The 17827-nt window shown below is 39.8% G+C and overlaps 2 protein-coding genes across 2 annotated transcripts; both read right to left on the bottom strand.

The window, feature by feature from the left end:
• Positions 1-6951: 6951 nt before the first annotated feature.
• On the bottom strand, positions 6952-9815 carry LOC146364997 (uncharacterized). Its single transcript, XM_084918418.1, has 4 exons — positions 9318-9815; positions 8197-8493; positions 8058-8090; positions 6952-7785 (listed from the first exon to the last, which is right to left on the bottom strand). The coding sequence occupies exons 1-4, from the start codon at positions 9783-9785 to the stop codon at positions 7732-7734; spliced, it is 852 nt and encodes a 283-aa protein (XP_084774544.1). The 5' UTR covers positions 9786-9815; the 3' UTR covers positions 6952-7731.
• A 4071-nt stretch (positions 9816-13886) lies between these two features.
• Positions 13887-14910, bottom strand: LOC146364996 (uncharacterized). The gene has a single exon (XM_084917742.1). It carries the CDS (start codon positions 14908-14910, stop codon positions 13915-13917), a length of 996 nt encoding a protein of 331 aa, XP_084773868.1. The 3' UTR covers positions 13887-13914.
• Positions 14911-17827: the final 2917 nt, after the last annotated feature.

The raw sequence follows: 17827 nt of genomic DNA, 5'->3' as shown, positions 1-17827 counted from the left end.
ATACTTATACTTCACAAGATGACCGGCAACAGAAGTCACCGTTTTGGATGAGAGGGTGGAATGCTAAGTTAGCTAGGCTAGCAAAGTGAATCCACAGACTGTGGTTGTTGCACAAACAGCACAGATATCTGCTAAATATTAGATAGTCTTGTTGTTTGTAGCAAGAACCCAAACCAAAATACAAAAGGGTGTCTCAGGGACCAGAGCTACACCATGGCTTCAAGTAAGTTCCAACAGTTCGCAAAGACATGGAGTTTCACCCACACCACTACTAGCCCCCATTACCCACAGAGCAACGGCCTAGCCGAAAAAAAAAAGTACAAGGCCAAAGCTGAACATAAGGACCCTTACTTGAGCCTATTGGAATATCGGAACGCCCCCGTGGACAACTTAAAGTCGCCTGCAAAACTACTCATGAGCCGGAGACTCCGCTCCATCCTCCCTGCAACACCAAAACAGCTGGAACCACAAGTAGTTTGCCAGCAAACAGTACATGAGAGGAGAGAAGTCTGCCAGCAGCGCTAGCAGACTTATTTCAACAGGGCGGCCCGACCTCTGCCTCAACTACATCCTGGCACACCGGTCTAGTTCCCTCAACAAGAAGGTTCCTAGAAACCAGCTGTGGTCACGCGTTGTGCCGACACGCCCAGAAGCTACAACATAACCACAGTTACAGGACAAGTTTATCGTCGTAACCGCCAACACCACTGACACCACCGCGAAGGCAGAAACAGTGTAGGAAGAGAGGAGTCCATTCAACCAACAGTCAACAGGGACTAGAAAGAGAGAGCAGATTTCTCCTGTATTGGCTTCCCCTCATTGGCTCCCTGTTAAATCCAGAATTGAATTCAAAATCCTGCTCCTCACATACAAGGTCTTAAATAATCAGGCCCCATCTTATCTTAATGACCTTGTAGTACCATATCACCCTATTAGAGCACTTCGCTCTCACACTGCAGGCCTACTTGTTGTTCCTAGAGTATTTAAAAGTAGAATGGGAGGCAGAGCCTTCAGTTTTCAGGCCCCTCTTCTGTGGAACCAGCTTCCAGTTTGGATTCAGGAGACAGACACTATCTCTACTTTCAAGATTAGGCTTAAAACTTGCCTTTTTGCTAAAGCATATAGTTAGGGCTGGACCAGGTGACCCTGAATCCTCCCTTAATTATGCTGCAATAGACGTAGGCTGCCTGGGATTCCCATGATGCATTGAGTTTTTCCTTTCCAGTCACCTTTCTCACTCACTGTGTTGATAGACCTCTCTGCATTGAATCATATCTGTTATTAACCTCTGTCTCTCTTCCACAGCATGTCTTTATCCTGTTTTCCTTCTCTCACCCCAACCGGTCACAGCAGATGGCCCCGCCCCTCCCTGAACCGGGTTCTGCTGGAGGTTTCTTCCTGTTAAAAGGGAGTTTTTCCTTCCCACTGTCGCCAAAGTGCTTGCTCATAGGGGGTCATATGATTGTTGGGTTTTTCTCTCTACCTTTGAAGCGCCTTGAGGCGACTTTTGTTGTGAACTGGCGCTATATAAATAAAATTGAATTGAATTGAATTGAACCGCAACATTATGTCACAAGAAGGCATTTAAATAGCCCCCCTTTATCATCATTTCGAGTGTCTTCTGAACACATTTGACTCTTTTCGTGCGGCATCTAACAGCATTTAGTTTAGGCAGACTTCCTACTGTGAAATGGAGTTTTATGTTATTTCACAATTTTATCAACAACACAGTGTTCAAAGGAAAAAGTCCAAAACCAAAACAGGGTACACTTCGCTCTCTTTAATTCTACAGAGTAAAGTTATTGCTATAGCCTACATGGATCTTCATAGAACACTGATGTAGAAGTGTACATTGGTATTGAAACATTGCAGTGACTAACAATAACCTATATTAAGGATTTATGATCACATTTACTCCTAAGTTGAATGGATGAAAAGAAAAATATGAAGATTTAGTATTTGCTGCACTGACAGATGTATTGGTTGAAATAGAAACCTGTGGTATTTGGGTGGTTATTTGGTCATAGATCCTAGTATTTATAATCAAATATGGAGTCTGTGCTGCATATTGATCAGGTGTTTTTTAATCAGTTTTTGCATTTTTTCAATAAGTATAAATATGCAGTATAAATACAAGCAAATATATTGAGATACCTACAGCTGTATTTGGTATCCCTGTTATCTGTTTATTGTCTATTATTTTTATCATTCTTATTAAACATTTACCCGACACTTTATTAGGTGCACCTTGCTAGTATCATGTTGGAGCCCCTTTTGCCTTCAGAACTGCCTTAATTCTTCTTGGTATAGATTCAACATATTGCTGAAAGCACTCCTCTGAGATTTTGATTCATATTGACATGATAGCATCACACAGACAGCGCTGATGATTGTATGCTGGGGATGATTCATGTTGAGAATCTCCTGTTCAACATCACAGTGGTGCTCTGTTGATTCCATTTTGAAAAAGCCCTTATTGGACTCCAGAATACTTTCAACGGTACTTTGAAGTATAGTTACTGAAACAAATTTAAAAGTGTCAATCTAACCATGATAAAATATTGATACTTTAACCACTCTTAGCTGTGACATAGAGGCAGCCAGCCACACCTAAATGTTTCCGATCCTTAAACAAATTTTAATTGTAGACAGTGGAAATCCAACTAAATGCTCCTAGCTCTGTCTGAAAAAGACTGCTTGTGCCACCCTTGACCGCAATAGACTTCTTTGCTGAATTGCATTAATTCAGCCACACTGGAGAGTTTGAGCATGAACAGTTTTGGCAAATACAAAACATGCTTTTGTGTTCTTTTTTGTGTTCCCCATTAGAGTGGTTCAGGTCATGCCTGTCTGACAGGATTTTCTCTGTGAGCTTTGGCGAATTTATCTCTTCCTCAGCTCACCTTACTTTTGGTGTTCCCCAGGGATCTATACTGGGGCCAATTTTATTCTCCATTGATATGATGCCTCTAGGTCTAATTTTTAGAAAATATAACATTTGTTTTCTTTCATATGCCGATGATACTCAGATCTATCTTCAACTGAAGGGAAACAGTACTGCCTCACTAGAACCCTTATTTCAGTGTCTCGGTGAAGTTAAATCTTGGATGGCCTCTAACTTCCTTAACTTCAATGAGAACAAAACTGAAGTGATAATTTTTGGACCAAGCGGCTATCCCAGCACCTCTCATTTTAACCTGCACAGTCTTGAACCATTTGTCAAATCGCATGCCAAAAATTTAGGGGTTATATTTGACAGCAATTTCACCTTTTAAAAACACATAAACTCAGTCGTACAGCGGTCCTTCTTCAAACTGAGGCTTTTATCTAAGGTGAGATCATTTTTATCTTTTAAAAACTTTGAACGGGCGATTCATGCTTTTATTATGTCCCAGCTGGACTATTGTAACTCCTTATATGCTGGAGTTAGCCAGACCTGCCTGGCAAGGCTGCAGTTGGTCCAGAATGCTGCAGCTTGTCTTCTGACACGTACTAAAAGATGTGAACACATTTCCCCGGTGCTCGCCTCTCTTCATTAGCTCCCTGTCCACTTCAGAATTAATTTTAAAATTTTATTGTTGACCTACAAAGCCCTGAATGGACAGGCTCCCGGGTATTTGTCTGACGTCTTGCAGACTTATACCCCCTTAGATCTCTTAGATCAAGTTATCTTTTGCTTTTAGCCGTACCAAGGTCGAGGCTGGTTCATAGAGGCGATCGAGCATTTGCAGTTGTAGCGCCTAAGCTGTGGAATAATTTGCCGCTATACGTCAGACAGGCTCCTACTGTCAATCTTTTCAAATCTTATCTTAAAACACATTTTTATTTACTGGCTTTTAATACAGCATGAGAGTTATTTGTTAATTCATATTTGGTGTTTTGCTATCAATACTCAAAGTTATTTTATTATGTATGTTGTATTCTTGATCAGCACTTTGGTCAATGCTCCTGCTGTAATTAAATGTGCTATATAAATAATTAAACTATTATTAAACTATTTTTGCTCAGAAGTCATTTTCATGTTGGAACCCTTGCATGTGTGTAGATTTTGCCCATTTTGTTTTTTTGTGCTGAGGCCTGCAGTTCTTTTGATATTGTTCTGGGTTGTTTTGTGACCTCCTGAATGAGTCATTAATGAGTCATTATTCATTCTTTAAGTACTTTTGGTCAGCAACTATTAATGGAAAGATTAACTGCTGTTCCAGTTTTCTCTAATTGTGGATAATAGCTCTCACCATGGTTCACTGGGGTCCCAGAGGCAGAGAAAGGGCTTTATAACCTTTTCCAGACTGATAGATATCGCAGACTTTGTTTCTCAGCTGTTCAATAAGATTTTGGCATGATGTGTTGTTGTTTGCTTCATTAGAAGGATTTTATATAAGTGATTTCTTCATTCAACATATCTGATATTTTGCTAGCAAAATTGAATTCAAAACATGTTTTAGATTTTAGAGTCTTCAAAATATCAACCCTTTGCTTTAATTACTGCTTTGCACACTCTTGGCCTTCTCTCATTGAGCTTCATGAGGTCGTCACCTGAAATGGTTTTCCAACAGTCTTGAATGAGTTCCCAGAGATGCTGAGCACTTGTTGGTCCTTTTGCCTTTACTCTGCGCTCCATCTCATCCCAAACCATCTCCACTGGCTTTTGGTCAGGTGACTGTGGAGGCCAGGTCATCTGATGCAGCACTCCATCACTCTCCTTCTCGGTCAAATAGCCCTTACACAGCCTGGAGGTGTGTTTGGGTTCATTTTGCTGTTGAAAAATAAATAATGTTTCAACTAAACGCAAACGGGATGGGATGTCACTTTCGGATGCTGTTGTTCAGTGTGCTTTCAGTTTTGAATAAATCCAGCAAAGCACTTCCTCCTCCATGCTTCACGGTTGTGCAAGAAAAGACTATCTTTTTATTTTTTCTGCATCACACAGAGACACGCCAGGTGGAACCAAAGATGTCAGATTTGGACTCATCAGACCAAAGCCCACATTTCCTCTGGTCTAATGTCCATTCCTTCTGTTTCCTGCTCCAAACAAATCACTTCTGCTTGGTGTTTTTGACCATAAAGGCCTGATTCACACAGTCTCCTCTGAACAGTTGATGTAGAAATATTTCTGCTACTGGACCTCTGTGTGGCGTTTATCTGGGCTCTAATCAGAGCAGATGTTAACTTGCGATTTCTGAGGCTGGTGACTCGGATGAATTAATCCTCTGCACTTCTGCACTCCACAACTGATGGTCTCAAACCTCATTAGGAAAGAAAGAAATTTCACATGTAAAACCTGACAAGGCAAGTGGAAACCGTTTCAGGTGACTACAACATGAAGCTCATTGAGAGAAGGCCAGTTTGCAGCGCTGTCAACAAAGCAAATGGTGGCTTCTTTCAGGAATCGAAAATATAAGACATATTTAGAGTTATTTATCAATTTATTCATTGCTACATAATTCCGTATATCTTGCTTCATATATTTAATGCCTTCAGTATGTATCAACAATGTAGGAAGTAGTAAAAATAAAGAAAAACCTTTAAATGAGAAGGTGTGTCCAAACATTTGGCTAGCAGTGTACATATAAATCTTGAAGTAGTCTGATGTCCACATGTCATGTTTGGGGGGCTTTTTGTAATACCTTGGAGGCCAAAGGTAAAAAAAAAAAAAAGCACACCCTTTTTAATATCTAAGGTTTTATGAATTTTGACTTCTTTTGCTCCTTTCAAGAGTCGCCACCAAGGACCACCTCTGTCCATCTCAGAATGATGAAGTTTTATGGAGCTGTAAGGCTTTGACCAATATTTCCACCTTTCCATCAATCCTGTCCACATGTCTAAACCTCACCAGCATTGCCTCTCTAACTTGTCTCCAAACTGCATAAGCTGAGCTGTTCCTCTGACCCATTCATTTCTAATCCCAGTGATTCTGGTCACTTCAAATGAAAATCTTAACATCTCCAGCTCTACCTCCTGTCTTTTTGTCCCGGAAACAGACAAACCATACATCATACATACAAGGTCTCACTCCCACCTTGTAAACTTTGCTTTTCACAAATTACTCCTTGCACTCATCTCAACCCACTCCGCCCTACGTGCACTCTCTTCTTCCCATTCCCATTCTCCCTCCCATTCACACACTTATCTTCTGTCTTCATCTACTGACTCTCATTCCTCTTCTCTGCAGTACATAGCCCCACATCTCCATCTTCCCTTCCATCTGCTGTCACTCAAACAACAGATCATAATGTTGTCTCCAAACATCAAATTTTGGACCTGGCCACCTTGCAGTATCTGAGACACCATCTCATGTATTCACACTCAGTGGTTTTCAGGAGCCCATGCAGTGATCGCCATTACAGAATCTGTTCTCGATGCAGTGCAGACTGAAAAGCCATCCTTGTGAGTCTGTGTGCCACAACACCTGAAGGAATATGCTAAATATACATAATAATTGTTTTTGACAATTAATAATAATAAAAATATATATAAACATACAATATGGACCAAAGTTTCCTGGATAATGAGGCAAAAATATTTGCACTTTGAGCATTTGTCCTCCAGGAGGCGCCAAAATAAGAGATCTGTCAGTAGATTCTTTTTTTTAAACTGATGATTAGATAAATACTTAAATATTGAATTCATCAGTTAGGACCTCCTACTATTTAATAAAAAAAATAAATAACTGACATAATAGCTGAAAAGCATTGAAACCTTTTGGTGTCAAAAACATCTGACTTCATGTAGTCTGAAATCATCTCTTAAAAACCTCTGGATCCACAGCAGGATACAGATAACACAATTAGCAGAAACAGTTACAGTTCAGCATTACCTGTAACTTGAAGTATGAAAACATTTGAGATGCAGAATGTCACCGCCGATCTCATATTAAACCACAAACAGCACAAAAAGCTAAATGTTCAGTGGAAAAAAGGAAAGACAAATAACAAAATGCAAAGCTCATGTTTTTTTTATTCATTTTTACTGAAACACATATTACAATTCAAATTGTGCATTTCATTTGAAAGTATTTATTAAAATATCAGCTTAGCACGTTAAAATCCAAATCTCTGTTTTTCTCTTTCTAGACCCAAAAGCTTCATTTTTATGATTTCTGTCAAACCTGAAACTTCACAGCTTCTTTGAGCATGTCGTTTGTACACAGGTGGCATTAAATGTTACAGGAACAGTGAAAACTATATTATTAATGTCTTTAATAGGCTACTTGTAAAATTTGAGCTTAAAGAGATGGTCACACATAAAGCAACTAGAAACAAAATAGCCAACGTCAGTGTGAAGCCAGCAGGTCAAAAGTTAAACTAAACTAACAGAGTGATAAAGTGGCCACGAGGGAGAGTGAAGACTACAGCTGATCCAAATATAAAGGGAAAGTGTTCCCAAGCCAACCAAAGGCTACAAGATAGAGACAAGCTGTCAGCTACCAAGTGATGCACAATGACTCTAAGGCTTGCTGTAGAAGCTCCTTATAACATGCTCACATTTGTGAAATTCAAACAATATCATAGATTAAAAATAGCACCATTAAAAATCTACTCTCATGTGACATAAAAAAACTTTGAAATATATGAAACATACATGTATCACCATAACATGGTATTTATAAGCATAACATAACAATTTTACTATAGTTTCCTTTCACTTGTGATGTACAGACATATTTTTTCTCATAAACTGAAAATGAAACTTCTGAATTCTGATAAGATGGTCGCAGTGACGATACTTTCCTCACATTTGTGTTGTGCGTTTTTCTGGAACAGACTCCTCCATTAGTTTGTCCCTCTGTTTAAATTTAAAACACACACACACAACTTAGATTACTTAAGTTTGAATAGAACACAAAGAAAAACAAAGGAAAGTCAGCACAGAACAGACAAAGTGATGATAAAAATTTCTGTTCCTAATTTTATCTGTAATTAGGATCCTAAAGTAAAAACAAAAAACAAAACACGAGGTTGAAATAATACAGAATGTAAAGCTGCTTTTGTAGGTCCAAAACAAATATGATAAAATTAAACGTGGAAGGTGAACAACAGACAGAATGATACATTTACCTCTGGCCCCTTAATTTCAAGAGGAATGTTGTCCTACAGAGACAGAAAAAAACAGAGGATCATGTATTTTACTTGTTCTTCAGTCCCATCTGGACTGAAGTGGTTTACATATTTTTTTAAAAAGGCAACATGATATTACCTTGTGCCTTGATGGAGTTTTGTTTTCAATCAGCTCTTCAGCAACATCAAAACATTCCCCCAATCTTTCACTGTCAAGTTTCTTCTGCATTTCTTCGGTCAGCTTATCTTTTGCTGCTTTTCTTATCATCTCTGTGAGCACATTTTCTTCCTCTTCCAAAATCATTTGGTCGTAGAGAAGTTTTCTGTCGCAGCAACTTGGGCAATTCTTGTTCTTTTCACAGCATTTCTTCCATCCAAGTGGTAACACAAAGGTAACAAAAACAAAGCCAACCAAGAGTGCACCCAAGCCAATCAGCTGAAGGAGAAGCAACAAAGATAACAATATCCTTGGGATTAATGCGACCAAAGGGTAGGTGGTGAACTCCTGAAATCAGCTATCAAGCATGGTAGTGGAGTTGTGAGGGGTTTGAGGCTGTTTAGCAACCACTTGTCTTGTCACCTTGCTTTGATGGAACCGTGATTTCCTCTGTATGCTAAAGTATCCTAATGTGAGGCTGTCTGGCTGGCAGCTAAAACTTCGCCCCAACTGAGTCATACAACAGAAAAGAGATTCCAAGAACAGCAGCAAATTTCTAACAGATTGGTTGAAAAAGAAAAAACCAACATGCTGCTCTGGCCCAGTCAAACTCCAGACCTCAACCTGACTGAACTGCCTGAAGAGAGCTGTTCATCAACAAATATCTGTGAACCTCAATGAACTGAAGCAATGTTGTAAAGAAAGGTGGACCAGGAATTTGGACCACAATGATATGAAAATCATACAGAAAACAGCTCATTAAGTGTAGTGTATAGAGTCACGTGAAAACATATCAAAATTTGGTTGTTTTGTTCCAAACATTGGATGGTTTCAGCAGCTCTCTGATGCAAAGTCTTCCTGTATTGGTCACTGGACTCTTCAAGGTCAGATGTAACCATCCATACCATCCATTTATACTTGTAATTTACAAGTATAATTAGTGAAAGAGATCTAAAATTTAAGTGAAATAAACTTATTACAAACTCCCTATATCTGCAGATATTCAGGTTTATCGTAGATAAAGGAGTAAAAAAACACAATAAGTCGAGAGAGCAACACAGAGTGGTACTGTATGATGTGTGAAGAACAACAACTTTACTCACCATGGATTTGTTTTTCAGCTTAGCAATCAGCACTCGTTCCTCAGCTGTAATGTTTTCTTTGTCTTTGCAGCCTAACTGTGGATGTTCTTTATATGTATTGCAACAGCAAACAAACCAGTCTCCATCGATGAACACGGACAATACCCAAAGCAGACCAATGCAAACTGCCTTCATCATTTGTAAACACAAAACCAAGAAAAGTTTGCACCTGCATTTGCAACAACAACAACAACATGTGCATGTAGGACATGTGTATTTCCAGACTCTCTTGAATGGCTCGTCTGTCCAGAGTTGTAAAGCAAATAAAATTAAAAAAGGTAGAACCAAGTAGAAAGAGCAGGTTGTTATATCAGCATCGCAAGTGCAGTTTAAATCCTCGTCAAGCACATAATTGTGAACAAAAATCACAATCATTGCGACATACGTGCTGTATTTTTTGATGGCAAATTTTGGGAAGAAGGTCTTCATCTTGGGTGCTGAAGTTGGCTTCTGCTGAGAGCTGAAACTTAAACTAAATAGTCTGAGAGGAAACTGCGCTCTTCCTGTACACAGAAGAATAACTGCAGCCTCTTTTTTTTATCTTCCTGGGCTTTGATCTTGAAAAGTTCTTGCAGCATTTTTTCTTATTTCTCTGAATATTTCTTCTGTATGTTGTTCTTAAAAAAAAAAAGAAGAAGAAAAAGCTTCTAAATTACAAACTATTGAAGAAATCAGCCAGATAACACTGCAGCTGCAAAGAGTGAACAAGATTTAGCACAATGTAAACCCTTTTAAAAACATGCATGTTTTTCTGACCACTTTCACATTTGACCCAGTCCTTCAAATCTCAGTAGAAAGAATCCTCACTCGGAAAGATTTTGGTTAAATCAAACAAAAATGTTGCTAACCAAGCTATGGAGACAATATTGTCATCATTTAAGACAATATGCAAACAAAGACATATGATGTGGGATTGACAGCTGACTTTTTAAAAAACTTTTTGTAACTTGTAGGGCAAAAGAAGATGAAGATCAGAGTACAGCACATGGAATAATTCAACGAATTCAAATTAATTTGTTTGAGTGAATCTTAAAACTTCCGAAGAAGAAATGAAGATGGCACAAAGACGAAGACACAGGAAGTGTGAAACTGTATTCAGGAGGAACTATTCGGGCTGAGAACAAATTTGAACATAAACCACAAGTGTTCATGGTTACAGGTGCACAGCTTTGTGAATCTTTTGTTTTTTCTTACTACCTAAAGCCTGTTGTTTTCTGCTTTTTTTTACCTAGTTGCAGGAGGAGAATTTTGGTTTTAACATCTTTAAAACATGTCTGTGAAGTTATTTTTATACTATGCTGTTTGCACTTTGACTTTGGTTCAGTTGAAAAAATGTGCAGTGTGTAACTTAGCATGCAGAGGGTGCAAAACATCAAATAAAAGTGCTGGTGTGACTATACAGGACTGATATGATATAATCAGAACTCAATATGATCGAGCTTTCATTCTGCTGTGCATTCTCAGCTAAACTAAACTAAAAGTTCCTTCAGCATTGCGTACTGAGGCTGACTCTGGGTGACAGGAAGGAGAACAATCTATAGAAAAGAAAAAGGTGTTTTTTCCTGCTTTCCTCTCACGCTCTCTTTCTGTCTTGCTGTCAAACACAAAATTCGAAAAAGTAAAATTATTGTCACAATAGTAAACAGATACTAATAACACTGTCACATCTGTGGTGCAGATATTCCAACCACATCTGCACCACAGATGCCACAAAGTTTCTGTTTTCGAATTAGTTTATATGTACTGTCATATCTCTGTATAACAATGAAATGCAGAGCTGCTTGTTTTGTTATAGTTTGTGTTTACAGCTCTTTTTAGCTCTCTCTTTGTATTGCAAAGTCATTATTAAAATAGTGGTGCTCAGTTAGGCTTTGTCAGGGTCAGGACAGGTCTTTGTTTCTCTCTGTGTTCAGTTGCATGTTGCATGGAGGGTGGATTCTACTGGGTTTCCACCCCCGGGTGGAGCCGAGTCTGCAGGCTTGCTGCCACACACCTGAAGCAAGGCCCAATTTCTTTTCTGTTGTCTTGGTCGCACATTTGTAAAGGTATTTTTTTTCACCTGTGTATCAATACATCAAGCAAAGGTGATAACAAAGTCACTGCAAGTGCTCCAATTAACAACAGTGCAGGCGGCAAATACAGACCCAGGACTGGAAGGAGAGTGTATGAGGTGTGATCCCACTCCTGAAATTCGGATAAATTATCTCCACTTGATATTTGGGATCTGATTTTTATGTGCTCTCAAAGTATCTGACTATTTAATAACTGCATTTTGAATACCAGGAACAGCTAATATCATTTCTGCTGCAAAGTGCAGTCTCATCCCACTCAACTGATACTCATCAGCAGCAGAGACGTGGAGATACATCAGAACTGAGGAAATGCAGAACAAGGAAAATACAGAGTTTAGAGCAATGAAAGTAGGTTGAAGGTGCATACGTTAGCATCAGAAAGAAATGAGATAACACTGGGTCTTTTATCCCAGTGAGAAAGTCAATATATTTCCCCTGATATCTCTTATGTAACAACTGGCTCTCAGAGCGGTCTAGATGTGGGGTGGCTCTCAAAGGGTACCAATGCACAACTGACTCTGTACAAGCTGTGGTACCAAAGTCAGGCCAGACTTAACTGACCCTTAAATGCCACAGAACATCAGACAGACGAGTATATGTGTTAAAAGAAAATTGTACATTGTGTGATCAGCTACATGAAATGTGCCCTTTTTAGGATCACTAAGCAAACCACATGTCTATGTGACTTGCCATATAACAACTTTTGAGTGATAAACTTATTTTAGCAACTAACAGCTTCCTCTATTCTGAGAACATACAGATGTAGAAAAGGGAAACCTCAGCTCTGAGTTCTTGGAATAACTTTGTTATCTTTGTACACACGTGTAACCAGCTTGTATAAATAAAGAACGCAGACAGTGAGAGAGCGCAAGTCCGTGAGTGTCTCTCTGCGTATGAGCGCTCTGTGCCCGCCTTTGCAAATAAATCAACTGCAGTGTGTTTGTGTTTTCTAACTCAGTTGTCTCAGCTGCAGAGCTGTTTGGGAGATTCTTAGGAATCCCCTGTCAATATGGCACATACACTATACTGCTAGAAATATTCGCTTGTCTGCCTTCACACATATATTTGAGTGGCATCTTATTATTAATCTCTAGAGTTTATTGGATGTCAGCCCACCCTTTGCAGCTATAACAGCTTAGGCTCTTCTGGGAAGGCTTTCCACAAGCTTTACGAGTGTTTATGGGAATTTTTGACTGTTCTTCTAAAAGCGTATTTGTGAGGGCAGACACTGATGTTGGACGAGAAGGTCTGGCTCACAGTCTCCACTCTGATCCCAGACGTGCTCTGTGCAGGACTCTGTGAAGGCCAGACTTGCTCACCCATGTCTTTATGGAGCTTGCTTTGTGCACTGGTGCTCAGACATGTTGGAACAGGAAGGAGCCATCCCCAAACTTTTCCTGCAAAGTTGCGAGCATGAAATTGTCCAAATTGTGGTGTCCTGAAGCATTAAGAGTTTCGTGACTGAACTTGTTGCACAGGTGGTATCCTATCACTGTACCACACTGGAGTTCACTGAGCTCCTGAGAGTGACCAGTCTTTTACAAATGTTCTGCATGCCTGGGTGCTTGATTTTATACACCTGTGGCTGTGGAAGTGATTGGAACACCTGGATTGAGTTGTTTGGATGGTTGAGTGAATACATTTGGCAATGTAGTGTACCTATAGGCAGGGGTGGGGAACTCCAGGCCTCAAGGGCCAGTGTCCTGCAGGTTTTAGATCTCACCCTGTGTCAACACAGCTGAATCACATGACAAGTTCATTACCAGGCCTCTGGAGAACTTCAAGACATGTTGAGGAGGTCATTTAGCAATTTAAATCAGCTGTGTAGGAACAAGGACACATCTAAAACGTACAGGACACCCGCCCTCAAGGCCTGGAGTTCCTCACCCCTGCTATGTTGTGTAGCTGAAAAACAGGGAGAGGACAGATCTCCCACCAACTTTGAATATCTCAAACAATACAATTTATATGATCGTATTAAATTGTAAGATTAGTAAAATCATGAAAAATATTCAAGTCATTTCAAATCAAACTTTTAATAGTCACAACTTGTAGTGTACAGCGACTCTGACAATAGCGATATAATAAATTTGCAAGCGTATTTGACCGTGTATTGATATCACATCCTATGAATATTTCATCATCACGCACCTTTATCTCAGTAACAGACAGGAAGATTGACAGAAATAATGTTTTGTCTTCTTGCAACAATTATTATATATTTGCAGCCATATTTGCCAAAATACAATGTAATATACAACAATGTAAAAAAAAAGAAAAAAGAAAACATACAGCAAAGAAACAAAAAAAGAGGAAGAGAGAGGTAAAAAGCTGCCCGGTGTAGTTCATATAAAATGTTAAAAATGTTAAACTGTATACTAAAAACTAAATGAATCTGTAAAAACAAGATATACTTTTAGCTGGAGTTTGAAATTTTGATTTCAGGAAACTGCACCATGATTCAGCATTTCACAAAATAAAATCAATCAGCGCTGCATATGTTGACGTAGACAAAGCTGTGGATTCGGTGGTGGTGGCACCTCCTGCGGCCGCATCTGTAGCTCATCTTTTAGTTGTTCTTGTTTTTTAGAAAGTTTTGGTTCACTTGACTTTTCAACCATGTTTGCAGCTGCGTCGAGACATTCTATCCAGTGCTTTTGAGTTTCACTTATTTGGTTAAAGATTGTTTTGTTTAGCTCTTCTTTTGCTGCTTCTGTGAGAATCTCTTTCAGTAAATATTCTCCCTCCTCCAAGATCACTGTGTCAAATACAATTCTTCTTCTACAGCAGCATTCACAGCATCTCTTCCAGTCGAACAGTGACATCAGGGCTGCCAGAAAAATGATGCCAAAGAGCAGAACGAAGCCAATGTTCTGAAAACGAATCGTGAAGACATCAGGCTGATCGGTCAGAATAAGAACAATGTACAACCTGAAAATAAGGTAAGAACTACTCACCCTTGAGTAATTTTTCATTTCAATGATGATTATATTTTCCTCAGCTGTGATGTTTTGTTTGTCTTTGCATGCTAAGTTTGTCCGATTATTAGACTTTTCTAGATTACAGCAAACATACCAGTCTCCATCCATGAGCACAGAAACGACCCACAGCAGACCAACACAGCCTGCTTTGAGAATACGAGTGAGAAGAACTCCACATAGCTCTGTCCTACAGCATTTAATCTGCTCCTGCTCCTGTGATGCAACAGCAGCAGGTGACGGTGAATCACCATCTTTTTTTGAACTTTCACATCTACACGTGAACGTAAACTTGCAGGCTGTCTTAAATTTCTTGTCTGTCCAAAGTATTAAGATGAAGATAATACAAGTTGGCAGAGCCATGTATATGCCACAGTCAGGAGTTCCTTGTTTGCAGGTGCACGCCATATCTCTCTCAAGCAAAAGATTGTAAGTAAAACTGCCAACGATGGTGACAAAGATGCTGAGTTCCCAAAAGGGAAAATTTGTCAGGAAGTCCTTCATCTTTGGACAACAGTTTACTTCTGATGAGAGCTGCAGCTTGAAATGTAAAGATGCATCAAGAAGACCACAAGCATTTCCTTTTTGAAAAAAGAAGAAGAGAAAATCAAACTGTACAATGTAGAAAGCTCTTCTGAAAAGGGGAGGGCTTTGAGGTATTCTTGAAAAATCTGCTCTCTGTGCAACATTTCTGATCATCAAAATAATAGTTTTTTTATTTTTAAATACAATGATAAAAAATGAAAATTACTTAAAATTATTACATATGTAATGCATTTTACCATTCTTATTACTATTATTCGAATTATAGATAAAATGGGGTTACATGGTGGTGCAGTGGTTAGCACTGTTGCCTCACAGCAAGAAGGTCCTACGTTTGAATCTATGGGCTGGTTTTGCATGTTCTCCCTGTTCCCTGCAGGTTCTCTCTGTGGATTCTGGCTTCCTCCCGCAGACCAGAGACATGCAATTCATGTATTTCCTGCAGTTGTGATGTGAGCATGAATGAAGGTTGTCTGTCTCCCTGTGTTAGCCCTGTAATACACTGGAGACCTGCCCAGGGTGTACTCTGCTGTTCATCATGGGACAACTGGCAAAGGCTGCAGTAGATGGGCTTGATATTTGTTCATGGAGATGACCCAAAACAGCAGTCAGTGTAGCAGATTATGTAAAGTGGCTGAGATTTGCATCTGCTCAGAGCAACAGTATATACCTTCGAAGCATATGCACAGGAAACCGTGGATTTCTTGGTTGTTGTTTTTTTAAAGCATATTTGCATTTCATTGAGTTATTGTTAATGTATAAAATCTCAATCTTTAAACGTTTTCTTGTTGTCTATTAAATTAGAGTTTTGCTACAATTTTGCTTCATAATCATGCCTGTACTTCCTTTAGTTTAATGTTTTATACACTAATTTAAATGATGGATGTGCTCACTGTACAATCAGCTAGATTTGGCATTATCAGGTCTTAATTTAAGAGCAGGTGTGACTGCCAGTTGTTTGTTATTTCTTTGTTTTTTGTTTTTATTTTAACCCGAAGTGACCATTTTACAGTACTAAGCTACAAACTAATGATAGAAGACTTAGGTAACAAGCTGTTCATCAGTGCAGAAACAATCTAATAAAATATTAATACCTTACTCACCAAAACTGAAATCTTTGGATGTATTATTGTATGATCTACTGTACAATATAAAGCGCCTTGAGGCAACTGTTGTTGTGATTTGGCGCTGTATAAATAAAGTTGAATTGAAGTGAAACAACATTTTTTTGTGTACCTCATTGCCGTATTTACTGGACAGGCAAGGCCTATAGACAGCTGGCACACCTGTGAAGTCTGACACTAAAATTTAAGCCTTAACAGCCTCCAGATAGATGAACAATAACAAAGACGGATGTTAAAAAGACCATCAGTGAATTCCAAACCTTGTTCTTGTGTGTCAGCACAATATATTTCAGGTTAACCTCTTAAGCCCCAAGCCTACCTGATCTCCTGCCTTTTGCCCCCGTATCAGGGGGCGTTTGGGCTTAAGAGGTTCACAGACCTTCACCTTTTTTTTCTAGTAATATCCTGAAAAATAGTGATGTCCATCCATCCATCTTCTACCGCTTTATCCGGGGCCAGGTCGTGGGGGCAGCAGCCTAAGCAGAGAAGCCCAGACCTCCCTCTCCCCAGCCACCTCCTCCAGCTTATCCGGGGGAACACCGAGGCGTTCCCAGGCCAGCCGAGAGATATACTCTGTCCAGCGTGTCCTGGGTCTGCCCCGGGGCCGGTCACTACCCACAGCTCGTGGCCATAGGTGAGGGTAGGGACGTAGATTGACTGGTAAATTGAGAGCTTCGCTTTTACACTTAGCTCTCTCTTCACCACGACGGACCGGTGCAGCGTCTGCATTACTGCGGCCGCAGCACCAATCCGATCTCCGGCTCCCTTCTTCCATCACTCGCGAACAAGACCCCGAGATACTTGAACTCCTCCACCTGGGGCAGGAACTCATCCCTGACCCGGAGTGGGCACTCCACCCTTTTCCAGCTGAGAACCATGGCCTCAGATTTGGAGGTGCTGATCCTCATTCCCGCTGCTTCACATTCGGCTGCGAAGCGTACCAGTGCGAGCTGGAGGCCCTCACCCAATGAAGCCAACAGAACCACATCATTCGCGAAAAGCAGAGATGAGATTCTGAGGCCACCGAAGTGAAAAAAAAACTGTGTACATTAGAATTTTTCACATGAATGTTAAGAAACAAATCATTTTTGATTACAGCTTTGATTAGAGGTTATTAATAATGTAATGAAGCATCTAACAGTGTGATTATTTAATCTGGTCCTTTGCTGCTCGTGCTCCTTATTCACTCAGAAATCCTCGGTGTAGCACCCGCTCTAATCAGTTCCTCAGCAATATCAAAACACTCTTCCCATTGTTCAGCACGTATTTTGGTCTCAACTTCATTGCTCAACCTGCATATTTCCTCAGCTTACCTTTCAGAACACTTTCCTGCTGTTCCAATGTCAGTTTGTAATACAAATGTTTCCTCTCTGAGCTCGAAGGTCTCTTCCATTAAATTATTGACCACAGGGCACAGAAATGATACCAAAGAGCAGAAAAGAGCCAATAGTCTGAAAAGGAACCAGAAAATGTTAAATGAAACCAACAGCTACTTCAGCAGTTGTTTATCTTTAGCTTGATGTAAGGTTAGATTAGCTGCAAACACCTGGGGAGCAGACATATGAGTGACTAGAGACCTTCTTTATTGAACTTAAGCACATAAGCTTCATCTCTTGCACTTGCTGTAGTTATCTCTCCAGTTGCTCCTCCATCAGGTTGTGCTCCTCATCCTTCCAGGTGCTGCAACTCATACCTTGGCTGTTGTTGATGGTCTTGGTCCTGTTGTTACTGTTCCATTAGCCATTGTCTAATTC

This window comes from Perissodus microlepis, chromosome 20, assembly GCF_051167445.1.
Source record: "Perissodus microlepis isolate ML-2025 ecotype Zambia chromosome 20, ASM5116744v1, whole genome shotgun sequence".
NCBI lineage: Eukaryota > Metazoa > Chordata > Actinopteri > Cichliformes > Cichlidae > Perissodus > Perissodus microlepis.
The sequence above is the reverse complement of the archived record's forward strand: the minus strand, read 5'-3'. Positions and strand labels throughout refer to the sequence as shown.

What these genes read in the sequence shown, in the direction of transcription:
- LOC146364997 (XM_084918418.1), bottom strand. Translation starts at nt 9,785, where the DNA reads ATGAAGACCTTCTTCCCAAAATTTGCCATCAAAAAATACAGCACGTAT. An exon ending in AGCTGAAAAACAAATCCATG is followed by an intron (nt 8,494 to 9,317) that starts GTGAGTAAAGTT and finishes CTTCTCCTTCAG; the next exon opens with CTGATTGGCTTGGGTGCACT. An exon ending in AAACTCCATCAAGGCACAAG is followed by an intron (nt 8,091 to 8,196) that starts GTAATATCATGT and finishes CTGTCTCTGTAG; the next exon opens with GACAACATTCCTCTTGAAAT.
- LOC146364996 (XM_084917742.1), bottom strand. Translation starts at nt 14,910, where the DNA reads ATGAAGGACTTCCTGACAAATTTTCCCTTTTGGGAACTCAGCATCTTT.